The sequence below is a fragment of the Dermacentor andersoni genome, chromosome 4, assembly GCF_023375885.2.
Source record: "Dermacentor andersoni chromosome 4, qqDerAnde1_hic_scaffold, whole genome shotgun sequence".
Lineage (NCBI taxonomy): Eukaryota > Metazoa > Arthropoda > Arachnida > Ixodida > Ixodidae > Dermacentor > Dermacentor andersoni.
The window spans coordinates 177,926,303-177,951,116 of record NC_092817.1 but is presented as its reverse complement, the minus strand read 5'-3'; the positions used below and the strand labels follow the sequence as shown (position 1 = coordinate 177,951,116).

The following is a 24,814-nucleotide window of genomic DNA, read 5'->3' as shown; positions in this document are numbered from 1 at the left end:
GGTGATATTATTGCTAAGCATGTCAATCGAGTCGAAAGAAAAGTCGTGTTGTTGGCTCAGTTTACCTGGTCTTTGATTGAGGAATAAGCCTCTCTGCGAATGTTTTCTATGTGCTGCTGCAAAAGTCGACTACCCTATGTTCCCCTTGCCACCGTTACTCAAGTTGTGGCCAAGTGCAAAATAAAGTGATAATGTGTATTTCAGTTTTTAGTACAATGTTATTTTTGTTCTGCCATGTCTTTTTCAATTTGTTCAGCAGTAATGAACATGTCACGCATTTCGTGTACTTTCGTGCAGATTTATAAGTAAGCTCTCTTTTTCGTATGGCTCCCAGTAAATGTTAGCATTTTATTCTATCTTTTAGTTATTTTCTTGTTTCATTGTTTTAGCCATTACCAGTGAGTTTTCTCTTTTTGTAGTTGTCATGACTATGTCATAAATGTCGTCCAGTTTTGTGCAATATCTTAGTGCATATATCAGAAGCTCGTCTACATTTCGGTCTTGAGGGCGTTATATAAAAGTCTTGTTTTTTATGTGTGTGTACATGAAACGGCCTTCGCGTTTTCTAACGCTTTCTTTTGTTATTTCACCGTCTGTGAACTTTTGTGTTTAGTACTCTTGTATATGTCACGCACCTTTCACTTTGGCTCATTTTCTTCAGCATGTATCACCACCACGTTATAAACAAATATCTGTTTTCGGAAACGAAGTCAATAAACCGAGACCAAAGATCTGTTGTGTTGGAAGTGGAATTTTTTTATGTCCCGGCAGATGATGGTATAATATACGTATGGGCAAGACTGCGTGCGTCCCAACGCATGGCCCACGGCGCACCAGGCGCCAGCTCGCAAGCAATGTCAATGCGTTGCGTAGCGCGGGCATTCCTTGTGAGCTGGCGCGTGGTGCGCCGTGGCACGTGCGCGATAAAAAAAAGTGCGCCGCATACAGGTAAAAACAAAAAAGATAAGTGGCGTGCGCGGCATGGGGGAAAGCGGCAAATTGAGTGGAGGGGAGCGGATCGGCATAATAAAAACGAAAAGAAAAGAAAAACGTTTGGGAGAGGAAGCGCCGCGCGGCTGCTGTTCCTGTTGCCATGACAACATGCACAATTGTATGCGCCGCCATTTTGCTTCTGCGTCGCCCAGCGTTTACGGCCTAACTGAAGAGGACCATGGCGCTGTGTCGAAAGAGCGTCTGCTCGAAAACAGTCAATGGCAGCCACGCAGAGATTCACCCCCCTGGCTACATGTCAGGCAAGTAGATATGATGGGACGCGCATGCGCAGCAGGCACCGCGTCGATGCAGTTTGCGGCGCGTTGATGCAGTATGGCACGCGCTCCCGTGGTCCGTATACTTTCGGTCACGGGTACAGCCCCATCCTTCTACCAGCACTTCTGCCGCGACGCGATGTGTCATGTGAGGCAATGACAATGCTCAAACTTCTCACAGGTCGTAAAGAATGGCACATAAGAACTCCTTAAGCAAGCACGTCTCCCTGTATGTTCCGTGTTTACGCAGACAAAGAGCAGTGGTACACGCAAGGCAAAATTTACCCTTTACTTACTACTCTCGTATTGCACCAAGGGCTGTAGAAATGAAAGATTCGCAGCCACCATCACCGCTCAATATTGGCAATCAAAGCAAACCGCACAGAGCTTCGCTTGCATCGCTTGCAACCACGTGTGGGATCCGCATAATTTTCTAGTTTGCGAAATCATATGCTTAGAATCCCGCTCATTACAGAAATAAGTATATTAAAAGTGGGAAGAAGCAGCTGTCGTGTTCATGGTAAGTTTATTTAAAGAGTGTTCATCTAAGGGCCGTTGTGTGATTGGCGACTTCGGTGAGAATTTAGCCCTCAGTATGGCCTATATTTTATAATCAATTCTGGAAGTTGATAAAAGGCGAGAAGGCAGATGCTTGCAGACGGCCTCAGGAAAACCAAGGGACTTTTTGAGCAGCATGGTCAGGGGTAGGGCAATGGTTTCAACGTCTATCAAAAATCTACCAAAATATGAGCAGAGACCGAACAAATGCGGGTATTTCGGGAAAGATGAAACAGATGAAAATCTTGGGAGAGCACAAGCTAAAATATAAAGATAATGTAACGATGAAAAACCGCGACGTACGTTGGCAGGGTTTAAGACCAAAGCTTGAGACTGATAAATTGACTGTTAAAATAGCTCCGCAGAAACCCAATAGTACGAAATAAAACGATAATGTCGGCATGTTTTCAAGAGAGGTACAGTATGTCCCATAGCCAACGCCAGCGTTCCGCAACTATCCGGTGACTACGCATATAAGCGATACGTTGGAAGGGTGATAAAAGTTTGAGACTGATAAATTGACGGTAAAAAGAGCTCCGCAGAAGTCCAATAGTACGAAATAAGGCGATAATGTCGGCATGCTTGGAAGAGAGGTACAGTATGTCCCATAGCCAACGCCAGCACTCCGCAACTATCGGGTGACAATGCATATAAGCGAGACGCTTATATGCGTAGTCACCCGACTGGGTGAGCCCTATAGGGTGAGCCTTACAGGGTTTGGCATGGGTCTGAAATTTAGGACTGCGACTCCATCAGGTTAATTACGATGCACTCTATGGTGTTTTTCTTCGAAGGCCGATACCAATTTTTGTGCAATGAGAACGCAGACAAATCGTCTGATGCTACAACTGTCACCTTCCTCGAACGGACAACAGTCCTTAATAATGTCCTAGACAGTCTCACTACCTTTGAATGCAAGTATGTGGTAGAAGTTGTGCGGGAATCGTTTCAGTAGGCGGGCACCCTTTTTGCCGTTCGATACCTACTAGTCTAGATTGCGGGCACATTATCAAGGACGAACGGCAACACGATACAAACTAAAGAGAACAAAGAAGAAACAAATCCTGCATGTATTCCTGCACAATAATCTTCCATGCTGGTCATCTTTAATGTATGTGAATAACCGTGACAGGTCATTGCTTTGACAACTAAATGCAAGCATTATATATGTCATGCCTAAAGGTACACCTGGAGGAGTCACCAGTCAATGTAACGGGATTCTGTGGGAAGCTTAAGCCATAGTATGCTAATGGACGACTACAAATAAACAGCTCGCACAATTATTGCGTAATACCTTAGCGCGAATGTACAAAGCCAACTTGTTCATGCGTCCATCTTGATACCTAAGCACATCTTTTCTCGATTCGGAGCTACTGCAGTAGCCTAACAGTGCGGAAATGGAAATTGCTAAGGAAATACTAGGCAGTGCCTTAGCGAAACTGATAGGAGAAAAACGAAATCCATTCAACGCGGCATCAATCGGAGATGCTGCGCGACGTTGAGAAAGCTTCAGGTTGGGCCTCCTATCTAAATGCAAGGAAATTGAGAAATCGTGTTTCCCCGCAATCACAGCACCAAATTTGATTAGCTTGGTTGCATTTAAATAAAAAATTTATAATATAGTTATTGCTAGCTGTGAATTTTTTTAGGTCGTGGGTTCTTCGATAAAAATAGGAGAAAATCGCATATTTTCAGAAAACGAAACTATCTGTATCTTAGCAATGAAAAAAAGATATATCACTTTCGTCAATTACTCCTAAAGGTACATCTAAAGCGGCTACAATAGTTCTAATATAAATGTCCCTCAATAATACAATTAATTTGTGAGTAGAGTTCTTGTGAAACCATTGTAAACAATTTAACAAATTCACGTAAGATCTGAATCAGCATACCAAATTTGTCCGCTTTGGATGCTCTGGTGGATGCAGTTCATACAACTGCGATATCTATTCTAGGTGCAGAGCTGCGAATTTGTAAGCATCGTGCTTCTTTCTTTTTCAAACTTAACATTCTTTTTAAATTCCTTGTAGAACATCCAAAACTAATCTGAAATTCTGCTTCCAAGATTCGCTAGAGTATAATTTCATTTTAAATGCAACAAATTTCAATAAAATTGGCCGGTGCTTATTTCAGAAATGTGATCCTGCGTTTTACATGTATTTGAGTAGGCGAAATCACAGTTGGGCCCGAACTAAAGCTGCCGCGAAGGGAGTCCGACGATTATCCTAGCCTGTTAATTCCGCTGCACTAAATAAAAACATAGAAACAAAAAGCCGTGACTGCGTTTCGGGAAATCTATGAAAAGCACTGTACAATCACCGGGTTTGCCTTGTCGCGACTACACGTTCTTAGGATGACACGTAATTTCCAGCCGACGAGCGGTCACTCATAATCAAAAACACTGATACTCCCGGCAGGACAAACTTTGTGGGAAAGTTCAATGAACAGGGTTAGCGTTATTTTCTTTTATTTTTGTTTTGTTGACGTGATCACATGTAACCGCGGGAAGTTTTAAAAGCTTAAGGTCATTAAGCCACGTTTGGCTTTCCCGCGAACTAAACACTGATGTACAAAAAAGCCGGGTAGGCCCCTTAGCACCATGCAGATTCACACAGTACCACAAGTAAAACTAGCACCATCAGTCGACCAGTACCAAAGCAGGGCAGTTTGGTTTTTACCTTTCGGTTAGACTGCACTCTCTCGGCATAGGCTCACGAAAGTGGTTTAGACCGTCGCAAGTGATCGACGTTTCGTAAAGAATGCTAAACCAATTAAAAACTAAAGAATACTCCTGTAGCAGTGTGACACTGTCCGTTGACTTGGAGCCAATGTGTGATCGTAGCGCTAAGCGATCGCCTCCTTAGCACTTCGTCGAAATTGCTATTGCTGAGCTTTTCGGATAAAACCTGAATTCCAGAAAATAGGTCGGGCTTAGTTGGTTTTCTTGTGTGTGTGTTTTAAACAAATTACACGCTAACCCATGTCACACTACTTTTTTCCATAATGCGCACAATTACCCACTACCAGTAAGGTCCACCAAATCAATGTTGTTCTGCTATTGTAAGCCCTCCAAAAAATATTTCACATTTGAGTGTGCCTGCATACATATAGGTGCTTCACGTCTCAAGAGGCTTGCTTCTGAATAGTATTCGAAAAATTCAGAACAGAGAAAATATGCGAATGCTTGAACGACAGCATGAAAATGCTCCAATGCCAGACAACATAAGCGCGAAGCTTTGAGCACTCGTCGCATTTCCTGCGTCTTTTCGGAAGTGCAGAGATAACAACTTACTAAACACTTACTTTACAGAAGTATCATTGGGTATTCTTCGATGGCAAGATTACCGAGCCGCATACAGAGATTTCTCTAATTCCGCTAACAAGTGTACTTCACAAAAGTGGTTACCTTGTACTTGATGACTGTGTCCAGGATTTCCGCAGGGGTCAGCTTGTCTGATACAAGAGCGCAACAAGCCCCCTCCAGAATAGCCGTCATGGAGAACATCATACCCGTTATGTGTGTAATCGGTACCGAGCCCAAAAAGATGTCTCCATCACCCCATGGCATGCTTAACCTGCGTAAAATAAGCATTGAGCAGCTCTCTCACAATGACAACCGTTTTTCATCGACAACTGATAACTATTCATTTGTAAGAGATGCTTCGGATATGTAGCCGTCTCAATTGTAGCAAATGGGATGGGCTAAATCGTGCTGAAATATCTGGAGTGAAAAGTGCGAGCGTTTCACAGCGAGGCTCCAGCACGGTATCGCTTACGGGATAGTGGTTTCGTCGGTACCTCCTATGTATGTCAGAGATGTGAGTGTTTGAACGTCCTTTTACTTGAGGACCATAATTTCTCTACGAAATGCGAAGCAGTTTATTTTATCGCTCCAATGCCATGATTGTGAATGTTGTTCAGCGCGTGAGCTTATTGTGCGGACCATATTATATATATATATATATATATATATATATATATATATATATATATATATATGTTTACGCGAAGGATGTGTCAGTAATACCAGAAACTATTCACAGGTAATCTTTACAACAGCGGTTGCAGCGCTGCCCGCTTAGATTCACAGTGCCAGGCCAGTTCGTTCTTCCTTTTTTCTCGAGGGATGGCCCCCACGCTCCTCGCTCAAACAATCAAATACCTCACGCGTGTAGCATAATCCTCTGGCCGCAGAAGCGACGTCCCGGAGCGTCTGAATGTCATCACTGGGAGGGTGATACTGCTTCAGTCGTGTAAGGTGTACGATATAACTGGACTGGGAAGCAGATGAGGCGCCAGGGGCGATCTGATAGGTGGTGGGAGTCACGGCACGAAGCACTCGGTATGGGCTTGTGTAACGAGACCGCAGTTTTTCTGACAGGCTGACCTGACGCGATGTAGACCATAGAAGCACCAAAGAATCAGGCGGGACGTCCATGTATCGGTGTCGCCGGTAGTACAAACGCCTTTGACTCTCGTGATTTCAGAAGATGGTCAAGGGCAATTTCGCTTGCGTGGGCACAGCGGGCGATGGCATCAAGTGCACATTCACTTGTCGGTGCCGCGCGAACAAGGAGGGTTGTGTCGACGGGCAGTGCTTGTTGTCGGCCGAACAGAAGGAATAATGTGGAATAACCGGCTGTGCCGTGGCGTGAGGAATTATAAGCAAATGTTACAAACGCTATAGTGAGGTCCCAGTCAGTGTTGTCTCAGGAGACATATTTCACGAGCATGTCTGTGAGAGTGCAATTGAGACGGTCCGTGAGGCCAGTTGTTCGCGGATGGAATGACGTAGATAGCTTGGGCCTCGTGGCGCAGGACTGCAGGATGTCTGCGATAAGTTTTGATAGGAATGTCCGGCCACGGTCTGTGAGATGTTGTCGTGGAGCTAGCTCCATGTAATAAAATCACGCCGCGTAGAAGGTGATGGTGATGAAAGCGTTTTGTTTAAAGGAAAAGGTATCTGTTTTGTTTAAAGGAAAAAGTGCCTATCGACTGCAAGGGTCCCAGAAAACTGGAAGAGTGCAAATATTATACTAATCCAAAAAAGGGAGACGTTAAAGAATTGCAAAATTATAGGCCGATTAGCTTACTCCCACTATTATATAAAATATTTACCACAATATTATCCAATAGAATAAAGGCAACACTGGAATTTAGTCAACCAAGGGAACAGGCTGGCTTCAGGAAGGGATACTCTACAATTGATCACATCGATGTCATTCATCAGGTTATCGAGAAATCCGCATAGTACATTAAGCCTCTATATATTGCTTTCATAGATTGCCAAAAAGCATTTGATTCAGTAAAGATACCAGCAGTCATAGAGGCATTGCGTAATCAAGGAGTAAAGACCGCTTACGTAAATACCCTGGAAAATATCTACCGAGATTCCACAGCCACCCTATTTCTGCACAAAAAGAGTAGAAAGATACCCAGAAAGAATGGTGTAAGACAAGGAGTCACAATCTCCCCTATGGAGTTCCCTGCGCGCTTGAAAGAAGTATTCAATCTAATAAACTGGGAAAGTTTGGGATTAGGGATCGACGACAAATGCCTCAGCAACGTTCTGTTTGCCGATGACATTGCTCTATTCAGCAACACTGCGCACGAGTTACAAAAAATGATTGAAGACCTTCATAGAGAGAGTGTAAGAGTGGGGTATAAGATCGATATGCGGAAGACAAAGATAATGGTAAATAACCGGACAAGGCAAAGAGAGTTCAAGATTGCAAATAAGCCCCTAGAGTGTGTGTAGGGGTACGTTTACTTAGGTCAAGTAATCGCAGGGAACCATGACCATGAGAAGGAAAGTCACAGAAGAATAAAAATGGGTTGGATCGCATACGGCAGACTTCGCGAGCTCCTGATTGGAAGCTTACCGCTATAATTGAAAAGGAAAGTATACAATCAGTGCATTTTACCGTTGCTGACATATGGGGCAGGGACTTGGAGACTGACAATAAAGCTTGAGAAGAAGTTAGGGATCGCGCAAAGGGCGATGGAACGGAGAATGCTATGCATAACTTTAAGAGACAGGAGTGGTTTGGAGCAGATAGCGCACGGGTATAGACGATATTCAAATAGACATTTAGCGAAAAAGAATGGCGCTGGGCAGGTCGTGTAATAAGCAAATTAGAAAACCCCTGGACCATTAAGGTGACAGAATGGGTACCAAGAGAAGGGAAGCGGAGTAGAGGACGACAGAAGACTAGGTGGTGCGACGAAATTAGGAAATTTGCGGATGCCAGTTGGGATCGGTTGACGCAGGACAGGGGTAATTGAAGATCGCAGGGCGAGGCCTTCGTCCTGCGGTGAACATAAAGTAGGCTGATGATATATATATATATATATATATATATATATATATATATATATATATATATATATATATATATATATATATATATATATATATATATATATATATATATATATATATATATACACACATATATACACACACACATTGCAGGTGCAGGGTAGCAACTCGGAACGGAGCTTCCCAGTGGCCACCGCTTCGATTCTTCCCCCGATGTCGCAGGAGACGGTGTCTAATTCGGCAACACCTGCGTCGACTGCGTGGACAGTGGACGCAAATGTTGTACTCACGCATCCGCGTCATCCAGGTACCTTGCGCGGTATCGGTGGGGCTGACACCAATGACTCTCTGGAAGTTGTATAAGCGCGTGAGCTGCCATCACAAATGGGATCACACAGTGATGCTGACGAAAAAAATGTTTTTACTTGTCGGGAACTGCATGAGTGTGGTTTCAAAGCCACGAATAAGAACTGAGCGACTGGGATACCAGCAAGCAGAAGCTGCAATATCTCTCATAAAAACCACTTGCCCAGAAGGTCGTCGCCAAGAAAGATTTGGCAGCATGAGTTCAGGTGTCGAGTGACGACTACGTCACCTATGTATACAAGACATCCTGTCACTCAGCCGCGAGGCCAACGCCGAAATGCCGGAGTCTGTAAACTCGGGCATGCTTTAAAAGGTGTACTCGGTGAATGGCACGATGACGGAGTACAAGCGTGTCGAGCAGGTGAAAACCATCGTATTTAGCAGTCCTTTGCACGTTTTTTTTCTCTTTTTTCAATGCGGCTGCAACATCTTCTTTCGAAGACTGCCAGGACTGTATGCCGCGGTAGCGGCAGCTTTCAAGGAGGATTGTGCGCCGTGAAGAGGAAGCCATGTCTCCGGCGGCTCTGTTCCCACCTGTCAATGATAACGTCGCTTCTATGGCTCCCTTTGTTTAGGCTGTTATGCGCCAAGTATTGCGAATCTCGGCTTGCAGTCAATTTGCGTTGTTACCAATTCCCGACCAACCGAGCGTCCTTCGCTCGTGTATACTCAGAATCAATGGATTCCTAGATCCTGTGAACACTTTTTTCAGACGCTCGTTGCTCGACAACATTGGGTGGAATTTTCGTAGCATGTCGTTTATGTATCGGATGGCATAAGAATATGTTCTTTTAAGGCTGATTGCCTGTCATGTTATGTTGTAGGCTGCTTATTACCTCATTCAAGAAGATGACGGTTGAGAAGCTCGAGGATTTGGCGCTCTTCTTTGCGTTTGTTGTTTCGCTAACTACGACAGTGTCTGTATCATAACAAAGCAGATTCCAAACGCCCCATTCGAGTATATATATATATATATATATATATATATATATATATATGTGTGTGTGTGTGTGTGTGTGTGTGTATGTGTGTGTGTGTGTGTGTGTGTACGACGATAGCTGCTGCAGTTCAAAAATTTCCGAGGCCTGCAAAGAGAATGCGTGGCACCTAAGAAAATGACCAAGTGATAAGGCGAACTGATACGTGATGATCATAACGGTCGGTTCAATGCAACACGATACGCCGACAAAATATGCTCGCACTTTTCACGGCTTATCAACAGTAAAAACCCCGACCGAGGTTTGAGAGTTACCATGTGTTATTTATGGCACATACAATGCTCCATTTATTGTACTGCTTCAACAAAAGAGATATCTCATGAAGTAGCCAAGACCACTGTCTTACATATAATTCATCCGCTTAAAATATATTTATGCGTTGGGTGGTCCGCAGAAACAATCATTAATTAGTACAATATCTAATGGCACAAATGTCGCTGCACGCTAGCGCCTTGTCTCGTGGTGCTGGTTTCAAATCTCGCCTGCTTTCGCAGCCAGAAAAAATTTAAAACCAAAGGGGCTGTTATGAATGAAATAATTTATTTTGGATATTAATGGATGGGGCACTACAAGTTCGTCATGGGAAATTTAGCGAACTGGTAAATATTTTAAAAAGAGTGTAAATATTTATTTTCATAGACTACGCTCACAGGCAAAAATAATGTGAGGTGCTCAAGGCGAGAGTGAACAATTCAAAGCTGGTCGTCTTCTGGTAGCGTACATTTGCATTTCTGACTGTGAGGAACGGGTTTGGTGAAATGCCCTCTATGGAATTGGGCAGTTCAGTAACGCGGTAAAGAAAGAAGTGTACTTAGACCCTCTTGTCTGCATTCGTCAGTTCTCCATCGACGCGATGTTAAGCGTTGAAATTCCCTCCTTATTGTACTACTTATGCGACAGCTGAACGGAGAAGCAGAGGCAAACGCCGAAGGAATACGAGTTTCATGAGTCTGCTCGCTCTGAAGGCCATTTCTGCGCTCCGCCTACAACATGTCAAAATTGTAAATCTAGAATCTGCCTTCATAATACTTGAAGAAATAACAAGATAATTACAGGTATTAATGTCCTAGAGCTTAAACTTTCGGAGTAAAAATCCTACAAGCGCTCTACTTGCCCTCCTTTTATATACCTGTTGTCGTAAATACCGATACAACGCCGTTGCCTGTTTTTTACTGTTCTAAACAAGCACAACTACAATAACTTGTGAGAAAGCTATGCCGATGCATGCCACTCTATTTCACAGAGAAAACGAAGTGAGCAATATCGAAGAAGGGTACCTAAACACATAGCTCGCCTTTAGCCCTCACATGTAAACAAATAAGCCGATTTCTTCTTCGCTTCTTTTGTTTTAAGCTGTATATGCAGCTCCGCATCTTACCTTAACAAGTAGAAGGAAGCCACGTAGTTGTAGTGTGTAATCTCGGCACCCTTCGGCAGTCCTGTGGATCCCGACGTATAGCACAGAGCTAGCAATGATTTCCGAGGATCTGCAATGGGGCACTCGTAGAAGTCTTTCTCGTCAAGCGTCGAAAACTGGGAAGCCGACACGAAGCCAGCCGCGCGACCTATGCAGAAGAGGGCCTGCAAGAAGAGATGAGTTGGCTGCCGACGTCTCGCGTATGTAAGGCACCAAAACGAGCTATAGTTAGAAAAGAATACATCAAGGGCACCGATATCTTTTCTAGCGGCTATTACGAGTCACCTTAGGCTGATCTTTTGTATGAAGGCCTACGGAAAGTTATGCTTACTTAAATGAATAACGCTACTGCGTGTATCGGTGACAGTGCCCCACGAGACAGGAAGCCAGATTCCGCCAAAGTGATGCAAACGTGACATACCTTTTAGGTCAGCAATCAGAATTTTCTAGCCAGGGACGAAATTAAGGTATTGTCAAGTTGTAGTGACGGTAAAGAACACAGTAGAAAAAACTATGAAAGACGGAGCAGCATCAAAACTTTTATTGGGCAAACCTGTGCCCAGAAAAACAAGTAACAGGGAAGCGCAACGATAGAGAAAAGAACTGTCGGCGACCGCCAGAAATCCGATCTGCGACACAAGCATGGCTGCTTTTATACTTGTCTCTTCAAAGATTCCAGCGCAATCGGAGGTGCCCGCGTGCCTTCCAATACCTACTGCGTAATTTCTCTCAAGCGTACAGTCTTATACCACTAGGTTCAGAAGAACGTCATTTTGGCCAAGTTGGTGTTTACTGCATACAGTCCGTGTCGTTTACGTGTTCTCTTCCACTGTCCCCGCCTTAATTTGCGGTCCATATGATATGCACCATACAATAGGTTCGGGAAGAAAATACACAGCAGGTAGAATTGACGATAACATTCCAGTATGTTCCAATCATGCAAACGCGTCTCGTCCTGAGCAAACACTTTTGGTTCTTAGCGGGGAAATGCACTCCCCAATAAATCATGAATAAGTACAAGTGCCAATATTAATACAAGGATAGCTAAGCCTCAAAATGAACATGCGCCACAAGCAGCACTATAAGGCTAGACACAAATCAGGTATTCTTAAGTGCTTGCCAATATTCAACATTCTGAGCACGGATATAATAGCCCAGGCTATTTGATCGGTACCTATGGCCCTTATAAACCACCGTGAAACTTCTGGGAAAAGAAAACATCCATTTTTTTACAGCGAAGCTGTATATGGTTCGCGTTTCGTGGACAAAAACCATCATCATCAATGGCTCATACCCCTGTAAGCATTCATGCTCCCGTAAGCCAGCAAAAAATGAAGTGGCCCATAGCACCGTAAGTCGCAGGCTAGAAGCACTCAGCAAAGTGAACTAACAATGCTTCAATTCTTCATAATCACGCATAAAACATGCATAATAGCATGTTGAAAACTGTCGTCATCAGTGGCTCATGCGACCGCCAGCAATGGCTCATACTCCCGTAAAGAAACAAAAAATGCAATGACTCCTAGTACAGTAAGGTTCGCGGCTACTCACATCGCGTGAATTAGCTGCGATGAGACAACCGTTGTTGTTGTTGTTGTCGGCGATTCCAATGTGGACTTGTCGGTACCAAAATGGGGGTGTTCCATGTTGCAGACATATTTCTTGCGACGGCACACCAATCCGGCCCAACCGACCACCCAGCGGTGTACGTGGATCAATTTTACAGGATCAAAAATGTGACTGCCGTTGCGAGTGAAACACTTTGCGTGAATTAGCTGCGATGACACTACCCCTGTTATCGTTGTAGGGGATTTCAACGTGGATATTTCGGTACCGAAAGGGAGCGATTTATGCGTTATGTGTTGATGACATATCCCTTGTGATGCCACACCCATCAGGCCAACGTTACTAGACTAGCTTCAGTTGTAAAACTCCCCACCCGCGCGCTTACAGCCGCTGTCGCCACTTCTCTGACAGCCGCCAGATGGCAACGCTGTTCCATCGGGCTCTACTGCAGACGCCTCGTCACAGCCTTGAGCTCGTGCGGACGGGCAGTTTGCGCGTGTTTCACGCTCGCTGGCGTTCTCACTTATCCGAATTAGTGATACCACGGGAAAGCGGTATCCACCTACAGCAATAAGCTTTATCGCGCTAGTTCGTTAATACTGAAAGAAGGGTAAACTGCACGAAAGGAAGAAACGCATACAGCGAAGCGCAGAAGCTACGTTTCTAAATCTCGTGTGTTTCTTCCTGTCGTCTTAACGTTTCGCGCAGTTTAGGCTCACGAGTCTGAATATCTGGCCAAATAAGCGTGATTGTAGGATGATCTTCATCCACACCGAAGCTTCTCACCACGCGAAAGAAGCGCTACAAAAAGAAAGATGAGGTCGGTCTTTGTACACACAAGCCACACACACAAAAAAAGAAAGAAGTCGGATTTTTCATGCCGTGAAGACGCTTAATCAGCGAAGCTGAAACGTGCGGCCCCTGTGTTCATCCCTGGGTTAATCCCGAGGGTTCATTAAAGTATTTCTCAGTTATGAGCTTACACACACAATCGGCTGCGACGGAGAGAACGACGTCACTGGCGGTACGCCCGCAGTCCGCATTTGTCGCTTGCGTTCGATGTCTCGAGTTTGCTCGGCGGCGTGGTTAGCAGCCTTCGCCTGCGATTTTCCGCTTGTGATTCTTCGAAATTAAATTTCTTCAAAATTAAATATTTCCGTTACGTAAGACCATGAGTGGCTCATTCTCCCTTAAGCAATGGCTCATACCCCCGTAAACGTGGCCTCCCTATTACGACGACAGAAGTGAAGTGAAATTCTACGCTGGAAAGATGAACGGCCACGCAGCCAGCTGTGGAAGACGACGACGAACGCGGGAGCAATGGCACGAGGGCGTGCCGTGAATTTCGCAGAATAATAATAGAAACTTTATTGCAATGGAAAATATTTGAAGGAGGGGTGGTCGGAGCCTCTCAGTCCAGGGCCCCACAGGCCTCTGCCGCCTGCCTGACCTGGCTAATTAAGGACTCTTGTCCTGCCAGGTCGGAGCGGGCGAGCTGTGCCTCCCACTGCTCCATTGTGTTGCTGGTATTTCGCCTATGATGGTGCTTAGTTCACTCCCAGGTTATACGTATTAGGCTAGGTATGCCACCGCACCAAGGACAGTTGGCCCTATAACGAGTGGGATACATGGCGTTTAGCAATTTTAAATGGGGGAAAACCCCGGTCTGTATTTTACGCCAATCGGCGGCCTCTTCCCCGCTCAGTTGTGGGTGAGGTGGCGGGTATTTTCTGGGGACTCCGCGCTAATGAGCAAGGATATGTGTTTAGCATTTAAATTTGTGCAATTTTGTGAGGTATAGTGCGGGTTGTTGGGGTTAGAAGAGGACGCCGTCACTCCGTAAGTGAACCCTCGAGCTAACGCGTTAGCCTTTTCGTTCCCCTGTACCCCCGCGTGGCCCGGGCACCAGAATTGGTGATGATGGTGGTTGAAGGATTTGGGGATTATCGCGAGGCTAGCCGCAGTCACGTGCCCCGTGAGAAACATGGGACATGTCTCCTGGGAGTCCGTGACCACGACCGAGTCCCTTTGCGAACGCTCCGCGTGAGCGAGTGCGATTGCCACTGCTAATATTTCAGCCGAGGTGGGGGATCCCGCCGTGGCCGACGCGGTAATTTGCTGTTGGCTGACCGTGTTCGCGGCTGCTAGGGCGTACCTCCTTTGGTAGCGCCACCCGGTCGCTTCTGCATACACAGCCGCGTCCGTGTAGAACGTGTTGTACCTATGGTTATTTCGCAGAAAGTTTCCGGTCGGCACGAGGAATCGCTCTGCTGGGAGCACAGAAAAAGTGGTGCGCCGAACTGTCGACATCGTTCCGATAGCGACCTATGCAGCCAGATACGCAGCACGTCGGCATCGTCTGCTGATATTCTTAAGAAACTCGGCGAAGGCTACAGTTCCACGGATGACATGCTTGCTGGAATTCGCTGTCAACAACGAACCACATAATACACCAACGCTGCACTGCGTGCTTAGTCCGGCCCGCCCGCGTAGCCGGCTAGTGAGGAAATGAAGCCGGGTGCGACTGCAGCGCCACGAAGGCGCGGGCGGGTGGCGGTTCCGCGCAACAGCGCCGAGTTTTAAAACTGAAGCTAGTCTAGTAACGTTGCATCAGGCCCAGCCTAACCTAACGCCGCAATGGCACTGAGAGTGTTTAAACAAATAAATAAATCACGTGCCTGCGAGAACCACCCATGTAGGCTACCATATATTTCTTAGCTAGAGTATGCATACAGTTTTAAATAACACGTTTATTATGCAGAACGTTCCCATATATGTACGGAATTGCAAAGAAAGAAATTATGAGCCATTCAACTGTGTAAAGGGGGTTGACCCGCGAAGCTTTTCAGTACGCGACACGGAGGTGACATATCATTTTGAACAAACGTACGAGCTTATTTATCGCCTTGATCGGCGGTCATTATTTCACTCGCAACTGCAATCACATTCTGTGATAACGTCAAATCGATGCATGTACGCGGCTCCTTTTCTAAACACAGGTGTATCAGAATGGGCTATCGCGCATGTGCGCCGATATCGTTTGCCACTTCTTTCCCTCGCTCTCCTTTCCCTCACTGCCTACGCAAGTACATAAGCGTATGAATAAACGACCAATGGGCCATTCTTTGCTCAGCAACAAGTCGCCTCGGTCCGTTGCTTCAAACACGATACATGGTGTCAGAAGTGTTTGTCACGGCAGCAGAATGGACGCCGTCAAGCGCCCGGAGCCGTTGCAGCTTTCCAGAAACTTGAGAAGAAACTGGCTACTGTTTAAGCAGAAGTTGGAACTCTACATCACAGCGACGTCGCCAGACAAGCCAAGGAAGGAAGCCCTAAAAGCGGCAATACTTCTCAGCACCGCAAGTGACGATGCCTTGGACGTGTACAACAACTTCGTGTTTGCCGAAGGTGAGGACAAAGAAGATTATCAAGCTTTGGTCAGGAAGTTTGAAGAGTACTGTCTCTCCGAAGGAAATGAAGTTTATGAAAGGCACGTTTTCCGACTTTGAGTGCAGGACGAGGCAGAACCATTTGAAAGCTTTTTGCGGGATCTCAAGAAGCACGCGAAACTCTGCAACTTCGGAGAGTTTGAACCATCCATGATAAGGGACCAAGTGGTCTTTGGTATCAACGACAAAAAGCTCAGGCAGAGGTTACTTGGCGAGAAGGACCTTAGCTTGCAGAAAGCTGACCAAATGTGCAAAGCAGCCGAAGTTTCTGCGCAGCGAAACGCATCATGGTCGAAGGAAAGGCTTCAAGTAGAGTACACGAGAGTGAAACGCGGTATGCTCAAATCGAAAAGGAGGAGCTCGCCATAGTTTTTGCGTGCGAAAAGTTTCATCAGTTTGTGTATTGACGCAGGATCTTGGTCGAAACTGATCACAGGCCACTGATTGCTATCGCTCAAGTGTTGTGGACATGCCACCAAGGCTGCAGCGATTTTTTATCCGTCTCTTCAAATATGATTATGTCTTGCAGTTCATCCCTGGGAAAGACTTGCTGCTCGCAGATATGCTGTCCCGTGCTGCCACGCTGCCTGGGTGCGCTGAAGAAACGGAAGACGTGGATATCCACGCAGTTCAAGTGGTCTCGAGCCTTGTAAGCACGAGAACAAAGCAACGACTGGAAGAAGAAACTCGCACGGATACGTATTTAGGCAGCGTTATAGAACCACCAAACACAGGTGCGGCCATTCAAGGGGAACTTAAGCCGTTCACATCCGAGTTGGCGGCAGTGGATGGCATACTGCTAAAAGGAAGAAAGATTGTCATACCAAAAGCCATGAGGGCCGAAATTCTGCGGCGGAAACACGAGCGTCACTTGGGACAGAACAAATGCAAGGCCAGGGCACCTAGGCTAGTTTTTTGGCCAGGACTCGGCAGTGATATTGAGAACCTGGTACGAACGTGCCATGTGTGTCAGAAATACGCCTACAGCCAACCCAGCGAGCCCCTGCTGCTACGGCCTACACGGAACGGCCATGGCACAGTGTCGGAATTCACCTGTTCCAATACGCAGGGCACTCGTACGTGGTAGTGTATGACGACCACTCGAACTTCCCAGAGGTTGAAAGGTTGGTGGGCACAACAGCGAAGGAAACCATTTCTAAGATATCTGCCATATTCTCTCGCTATGGCATTCCTGCGCAAGTCTGCACTGACAGCGGGCCCCAGTTCGCTTCAAGTTACTTCGCTGCTTTCGCAAGACGGTAAGACTTCGAACATATAACATCCAGCCCTAATTTCCCGCGCTCAAACGGCCTAGCCGAAAAGGGGGTACAGATTGTTAAAAGAATTCTCAAGAAAGCTACGGAGTGCAGTGAGGATTTCTGTTTGGGCCTTTTGGCTTATCGATCGTCTCTCTTAGAAGATGGACGGTCTCCCGGAGAGTTGCTTCAAGGTCGTCGTCTTCGGATAACTGTTCCCGAGTTCAGCACTGATGGGGGATGCCCTGTATCAAAATATCGGCAATCATTGCGGGGCAAGCCAATATCGCCTCTTGAAGCAGGAAACGTCGTTCGGATAAAAGATGGGAACTGGTCACGCAAAGCAACGGTGCTTAAAGAAGCAGCACCACGTTCGTATATGGTCGAAACTGAGATCCACCAACAGCTGAGGCGCAAACGACAACATTTGCGGCGAACAGACGAGCACTGCGCAAACGTGAACGACTACGAGAGCAGCCGAGAAGACACTGAGCCGGAACCGAATAACCTATTACAACCGATCGAAGACTTTGAACCGGTAAACGACGCAGGTGACACTGCGACAGCCGACCGCTGCTCAAGCCGGCAAATGACCGGGGTTCCTGACTCAGCCGGGCAACAAGACACACCGGGAAACCTATCCGCCCTGCCAACAATTCGTCGATCTACCAGATCCCGGACGGAGCCGAAGCGTCTTTGCTACGACGAAAACTTTCGTCAAGTCTGCTAGCTTAACTTTGTTTTTGTGTGTGTGTGTGTGTGTGTGTGTGTGTGTGTGTGTGTGTGTGTTTGTTTCTGTGAAGACAAGCAAGTCTCCCAATTGTATGAAGAAAAGATGTATCAGAATGGGCTATCGCGCATGTGCGCCGATATCGTTTGCCACTTCTTTCCCTCGCTCTCCTTTTCCTCACTGCCTACGCAGGTACATAAGCGTATGAATAAACGACCAGTGGGCCATTCTTTGCTCAGCAACAAGTCGCCTCGGTCCGTCACTTCAAACACGATACAGGTTGGGCTGGATCGGTGTGGCATCGCAAGGAAAATGTCTGCAATACCAAACGCGTACAATGCTTCCTTTTCTGTACAAAGAAAAGAGAGGTAGTGTCATCGGAGCTAATTCACGCGAACTGAGTAGCCATGAACCTCACGGGACAATGATTGGACTGAATAAACTTTATTAAAGGTCTACAGGCGAGCATCACCGCGCAATGGGCATCTCCTACACAGGGACCGACAGGGAATACCGAGTGGCAGCTGTGCAGGCCTCATTGGATGGCCCGTCGCTGGTCTTGGAGTAGCAAGGCTGCTATACGATCTTCTCCTACTTGTCCGAGATAGAGCCGGGCGGAGCATTTCTACACTGTCGTAGCACGTGTGTGAGCGTCGCCATACTAGTCATCACATTTTCTTGATTGCGTGCGGGGGTACGAGCCATTAAAGATAAGTTTTCTACATCCTGTTCTGTATGTTGTACTCATGATTAGAAAGAACATAGCACTGTTCGCTTCACTTTGTTGCGTGCTCGTAGCTTCTGCCGTATGTGGCTATGAGCCACTGCATTTTTTTCCTTGCTTACGGGGGCATGAATGCTTACGGGGGTATCGGCCATTGGTAACGACCGTTTTTGTTCACGGTGAACAAAACTGCATGGTAACCTAGCCATATAGATATTCGCTGTAAAATAATTCAGTGCCCTTCCACTCTGCGGAGAAGGATGACCAGCGAAGATGTGTATTTGGGCCCCTTAATAGCGAACTCTAGCCATTCTCTTGAGGGATATAGGCAACCTGATCATGAACAGCAGGTTGACATTATCCCTTAAGAGAAAAGTGTATAACAGCTGCGTCTTACCAGTACTCACGTACGGGGCAGAAACCTGGAGGCTTACGAAAATGGTTCTACTTAAGTTGAGGACGACGCAACGAGCTATGGAAAGAAGAATGATGGGTGTAACGTTAAGGGATAAGAAAAAAGCAGATTGGTTGAGGGAACAAACGCGAGTTAATGACATCTTAGTTGAAATCAAGAAAAATAAATGGGCATGGGCAGGACATGAAATGAGGAGGGAAGATAACCGATGGTCATTAAGGGTTACGGACTGGATTCCAAAGGAAGGGAAGCGTAGTAGGTTGCGGCAGAAAGTTAGGTGGGCGGATAAGATTAAGGAGTTTTCAGGGACGACATGGCCACAATTAGTACATGACCGGGTAGTTGGAGATGTATGGGAGCGGCCACTGCCCTCTACTGGGCGTAACCAGGCTGATGATGATGATGAATAGCGAACTGCACCACCGCCGTGGGTCGGCCTAAAATCGCATTATCTTTGGGGTCGGCCCAAGTATGAGGAGCGCATAATGCGTGCGTCACCTTCGCTACGGGTAGGCGCGGCACTGAACTATCTTCGCGATTTTTTTTTCTACACGCTTACACTAGAGTGGGCACAGTGGCCCATACCCGCTTCGCTGTAAAAACCATGGTAAAGATAACGATAACAAGATTTCAAGGACGTCTTTGAGGACGCACTACAAATTTTGAAATGCGTTTGTACCTCTTAACAAAGATTTGAAAATTTTCCTAATAAAACACAGCTAGTTAACTAATTGCACTGCTAGAAATACCCTGGGGAAGTCAAGGGGACTGTGAACAACAGTATAGCAGATCTTGATTGTCTAAGGCATGGCATTTTGGAGTTACAGTTTGATTTTATTTACGTCAAAAAGCATAATACAACAAACTCATCAAAGCAGCTGTTTTATCTGGAATCTGAGATTTATGACTGACAAAGGTGAAAGTGTAAAAAAATATGTAGCCAAAGTAATCCGACAGATGTTCCGAATAATATAGCTGATTGCAATAATCACCTGGAGGACCCGTTTCCAAAGAAACGTAAACAGTGCTATTTACAAATTTAGCACAGGTGCTCTTAGATTACCAAGCAGGCACTCTAAGGATGGAGGTCTTTTTAACACTTTCTCTTCCCTTTGATATCTCTTTTCTATAACTTGTGCTCATTTTCTATTGCAGGGTTGAAAAGAATACCTGAGTCTTGTTACCCGCCCTGAATTTTCTCTCCTGTAGGTCTCTGTTTTTATATGAACATGTCGACCTCTAATACCACTTCAGAAACAGAGCGCCTTTTGATATCGTATCTGAGAATCGCGGTCAAAAGGACGAGTAGTTCGTTTATTTCACACCACATCTCTGATTCAACAATCTTTATCTGGAACAGACCCTCCCAGGTGGAAATAGAGCCTAAACCCAAAAACATATGTCATCCGTAATATTACCGTCATCAATAGCATAGATCCTGACCAGAGAATAGTGATTCGCATATAGAGAATGATTTGCAAACAAGGCTAGGGTAAAAAAGAAAGCTGCAAAGGAATGAATGCTGCAGGGGAGTAATTTAAATGGCCAGTGATTGTGGGTTAATGCTTGCTTTTTTTCAATGCATGGCGAGACATAAGCTGATGATAAGCATGACTGCCTTATTACAATCACGATGACACGGCGACATTTATTCTGCTATGATGACAAACTTGAAGGGGGTAGGGCTGACGGAAGAATGCAGTGAACCAAGATAGATTTTTTTTTATTTCGAGGGGAACTAGACTTCATCAATAGGATTCGCATCGAATAAAGAGGAAGTTGAATTGTATTCTGGGGTTTTACTTGCCGAAACTTTGACTTGTCTCCACTGCACGGGACGCGGGTATTTTTTGCATTTCGGCCCCATGGAAACGCGGCTGCCGCGGCCGTGATTCCATCCCGCGACCTCGTACTTAGCAACTTATTATAGCCGTTATGCCACCGCGGTGGGTAAATGAAGAAGTTTCTGATGATCAAAAACATGAGACACGCTGCGAGCCGTATTCAACAAGACAGCCACGGACTGCGCTGGATACTTCTGAGTTTTATTGATCTTGTTCCTTAGGGTAGGCATCGAGCCCTTTCAAGCGGTTTCAAAATACGGCAGAAACCGAGTCACGACAACGTTCACATCAACGCCACCGAAAGCATTGATCCAATGTTAATGGTTAGTTAGATGTTCCGACACGCGACTTTTCCAGCCGTGTACAGTGGGGTATGGAGCCAATGAGGTACAAGTGGAAGGCGGAATGTCCACAAGTGGCAAAACCGAAAGCGATATCACACTTGCCTGTGCTGAGGCTACATATATAGATCTCTGCGCACTCTCCGTGTGCCTGTAAGGTCACTGACGCGAGGCAAACGCAATCTGACCTACGACAGCTGCTTCTGGACAACTAACTGAACATAGAATTTAACCAAACAGTTAACTTCAGTGATCAAGCTGTCACCGCGTTCACTAAACTGAACCAACGCACACGCAGCCTTTATAATCAGGGTCTCTCAACCACACTGAATTCATCCATCACGGTACAGGGCGTCGGACTGCCCACCGTCCACATTCCGAAACTGGAGCTGCCCGTGTTTGAGAACCGATTCACCAACGAGATGCTGTTCTTGCACCAGTCGTCTACTATTTTATCGGCACTACTTCGTTGAAACTAACGACTCTTGGATCAAGATAAATCCATACTGAAAACTGCCTCTGATGGGTGACAAGCCTACCTCAATGTCAACGGCCAAGTACAAACTGACATTCGTGAAATACTATAATAAAGCGCTTCTGTAAAAATAATCTGGCCATTTGGAGCCGCATTAATTAAGTGATTTAGCTAAAGAATGTCGCATCATCCCGAGAGCTTACTCTTCGTGCAAGTGTAAATGCTGACTTCGCTAATATTTGGATAGCTACTTACTAGATATGTATGACAGATCTAGATGATTGCTAAAGTAGTTTGAGATATCTTAGCACGTTCTTTCATGACTATACCAATGTAAAAATTTGCTGCAGTAGGTATTGATGATATTCTATAAAAACATATATGTAACTTCCCATGCCAAATACAAGGTGCGCCAGAGTTTCTACATATTATAAAATGGGTGGCAGATAGAAGCGCTAGACCTGCGTGTAGATCTGAGGCTGTGAGAAGGCCATTACTTGTGGGTGGAATTTTGGCGCCAAAGGCAGCAATATTTATGTACTACCTGTAGCGATAGACAGCATGCCGAAAGGAACTTGGGCGCGTGGCTGCTTACCTTCATATTCAAGTTCGCCACTGCAGCAATGACCTTTGTTGTATACTGCTCATCAGTGATGACATGGGTGCAATCGGCGTCTCCTGCCTGGTAGCGGAGTTCTCCTACGAAAAAAGCAATCAGGTACATAACCTCCTCCACAGTACTGCATTCTTAACATGTTCAGTTAACCAGGCACTCCTAGTAGTTCTTTTCTAGCTAGTGCATTTGGCGGCGTTTGACGTTACGATGCTGGTTGAAACAATGACTGACAGCTTCGCAAGCGTAGTACAAATCCTAAGGACGAAGTCTACGCTTCAATTTTAACGTTATGCTATAATGAGAAGATGCCCAGACATCACTTGTGACTGTGTTCGTACGTACTCCATAATCAATTACGCGGGTGGGGCATAAAAGTAGAAAAGTTAGTGAGGGAAGAGGGAACTACCAGAAAGGACGAAAAAGCATTCAAAGGTATTGTTTACCGCGCCATCTGAAAATTGAGAGCTCCCTTGCATCTTGTATAAGCTATGCATTCACTTGGAGAAAGTTACAGTCGTATTGTGGCTCTTGTGCACCCCAAATTTACGTTAGCTCAACCCCAAATCTCGATTAGCCGACCTCCAAGTTTCAAATTTGCCCACCTCTCAATTTCTGTGGGCCACACCCTAATTTCAGCTTGGCGCACTCCAAAATTTAAGTTGGCCCACCCCGAAATTTCTAGTTGACCCACCCGCAAATTTCAAGTTACCCCATTTGAATATTTCATGTTGGACCACTCCCAAATTTTAAGTTGGCCCACCCCCAAATTTCAGTCTGCACACCGACAAATTTCAAGTTGGCCTAGCCTCAAATTTATTTTGGCCCACCCGCATTATAAGCTTTCCCATGCATTTTATATGGAGGTTTATGTATCGCTGTGGCTACTCTCTCTTACCAGACATAACAGCAACGCGGAAAAACGCACAAAAGAAAGGAACACTGACAGACGCGGACGATCGCTTCTCACTCCCGAGTGATTTCATTCATATGAAAAGAACTAGACTATAAAGGCTGCGTCACGCATGCACGTTCGGTCATAGAGACCACGTACCATCACAACACCCCACAGATCATATCTTATCTTCTTGCTGAGAGAACGTCACATTCTGAACTATACAACGCAATTGACGTATCACTATCAGCATCTGTTAGTGTTGCTTTCCTTGGTGCGTGTTTCAGCGCTGCTGTTACACCTGGAATTAGTTAATAATTCGCCCAGCATCTTGTTTTACTGAAGTATATCTCTATTAACAGTTTTATTTTTTTTAATTATTGCTGATCCCTTATAAAGCTACGAATCACCTACATTTATAATATTGCAACGATTAAACATCTTCGAAAATTACGCATTTTTATGCACATACAAGACATTACTGTTTTCTCTTGACAGACTTGTAGTACTCCAAGAATGCTTTCACTTTCAAAGTAGCGGTTGGCGGACAACTTGTAGCTGTTTTTTCAACCCGGAGCAAAGCACGTCGCCATATTGTATGCTTGACACAAGCCAGGCTTCACACCTCCGCAGACCAACGCGAGCTGCGAATGCAAAACCCCCAAACAAAGCTGTGCAGGACACAATAAATGCGCCGCAACAAAACATCCACATGTCATGCCGCCCCCGGGAAGAAAGCGGACAACCGGAAGCGCTGCAGGTAGCGCGACACGATCACAGTACCGTTAGTTCTCGTGGCGGCCATGGAGCCCATGTTTTCAGCGGAGCTGTGAAATTGAGTTGGTATAGTAACGGTTGGATAGAAATGCATGGTGGAGCGGCTGGTTTACCATGCCGCCGCAACATTAGGCGCTGCTTGTTCTGGGTTCATTGTCCAATATAATATGCGTTGGACAAGCAGAGGAATATTGCTGATTGAAGACAAGGGAGCTAATTAACGCTGTACTTCAAGGGTTGTTTGTTTGAAAAAGTGCCAAGGATATCATACCAACATCTCGATACTCGCCATCAGCCATGCACGATAACGGTTTACGCGAGAAAGCAACGTCAAAATCGTTTGTATTAACACGTATACTTATCTTTATCGGCCGACCACGTTTCGCCGCCTAACAAATGTTATCGCACAGCGCAGGACGCGCCTGCATGTATCCGAAGTTTCTGGAAAGTTATCGATGCTTCTATCCGCTGTCTGTTGTCTCCGAACCTTATGTTATCTGATTTCATCCCCTGACGCGAATGGTGTAGAACTTTGTGGAAGGCACGCGGGTCCCAACGATTAGTCTGGAACATTCGATGACTGCTCTATAAAAGCCGACGCGCTTGACCCGCTGATCAGATTTTCGACGATCGCCGACTGTGTTCGCCGCTATCGTTGTGCTGTAAGTGTAGCCTGTTTTGTGGGCACAGGTTCGCCCAATAAAAGCTAGTTTTGTCTTTCACAGTACTGCTACTGTGTTCTTTAACGTCACTACCACGTGACAGTATGAAATAACGAAATTAAATCGATGCTGTCTCTT

The 24,814-nt window shown here is 45.7% G+C and overlaps 1 protein-coding gene across 1 annotated transcript in view; it reads right to left on the bottom strand.

Annotated features, from left to right (window-relative positions):
• Positions 1-22,422, bottom strand: part of LOC126531932 (probable 4-coumarate--CoA ligase 1) — an 88,553-nt gene extending 66,131 nt beyond the window's left edge. The window contains exons 1-3 of the mRNA XM_055070696.2: positions 22,325-22,422; positions 10,891-11,093; positions 5,233-5,401 (exon numbers count right to left, since the gene is read on the bottom strand). Coding sequence (XP_054926671.2) covers positions 5,233-5,401; positions 10,891-11,093; positions 22,325-22,330 — 378 coding nt within the window. The 5' untranslated portion in view covers positions 22,331-22,422. The remainder of the gene's footprint in view (positions 1-5,232; positions 5,402-10,890; positions 11,094-22,324) is intronic.
• Between the last annotated feature and the right edge of the window lie 2,392 nt (positions 22,423-24,814).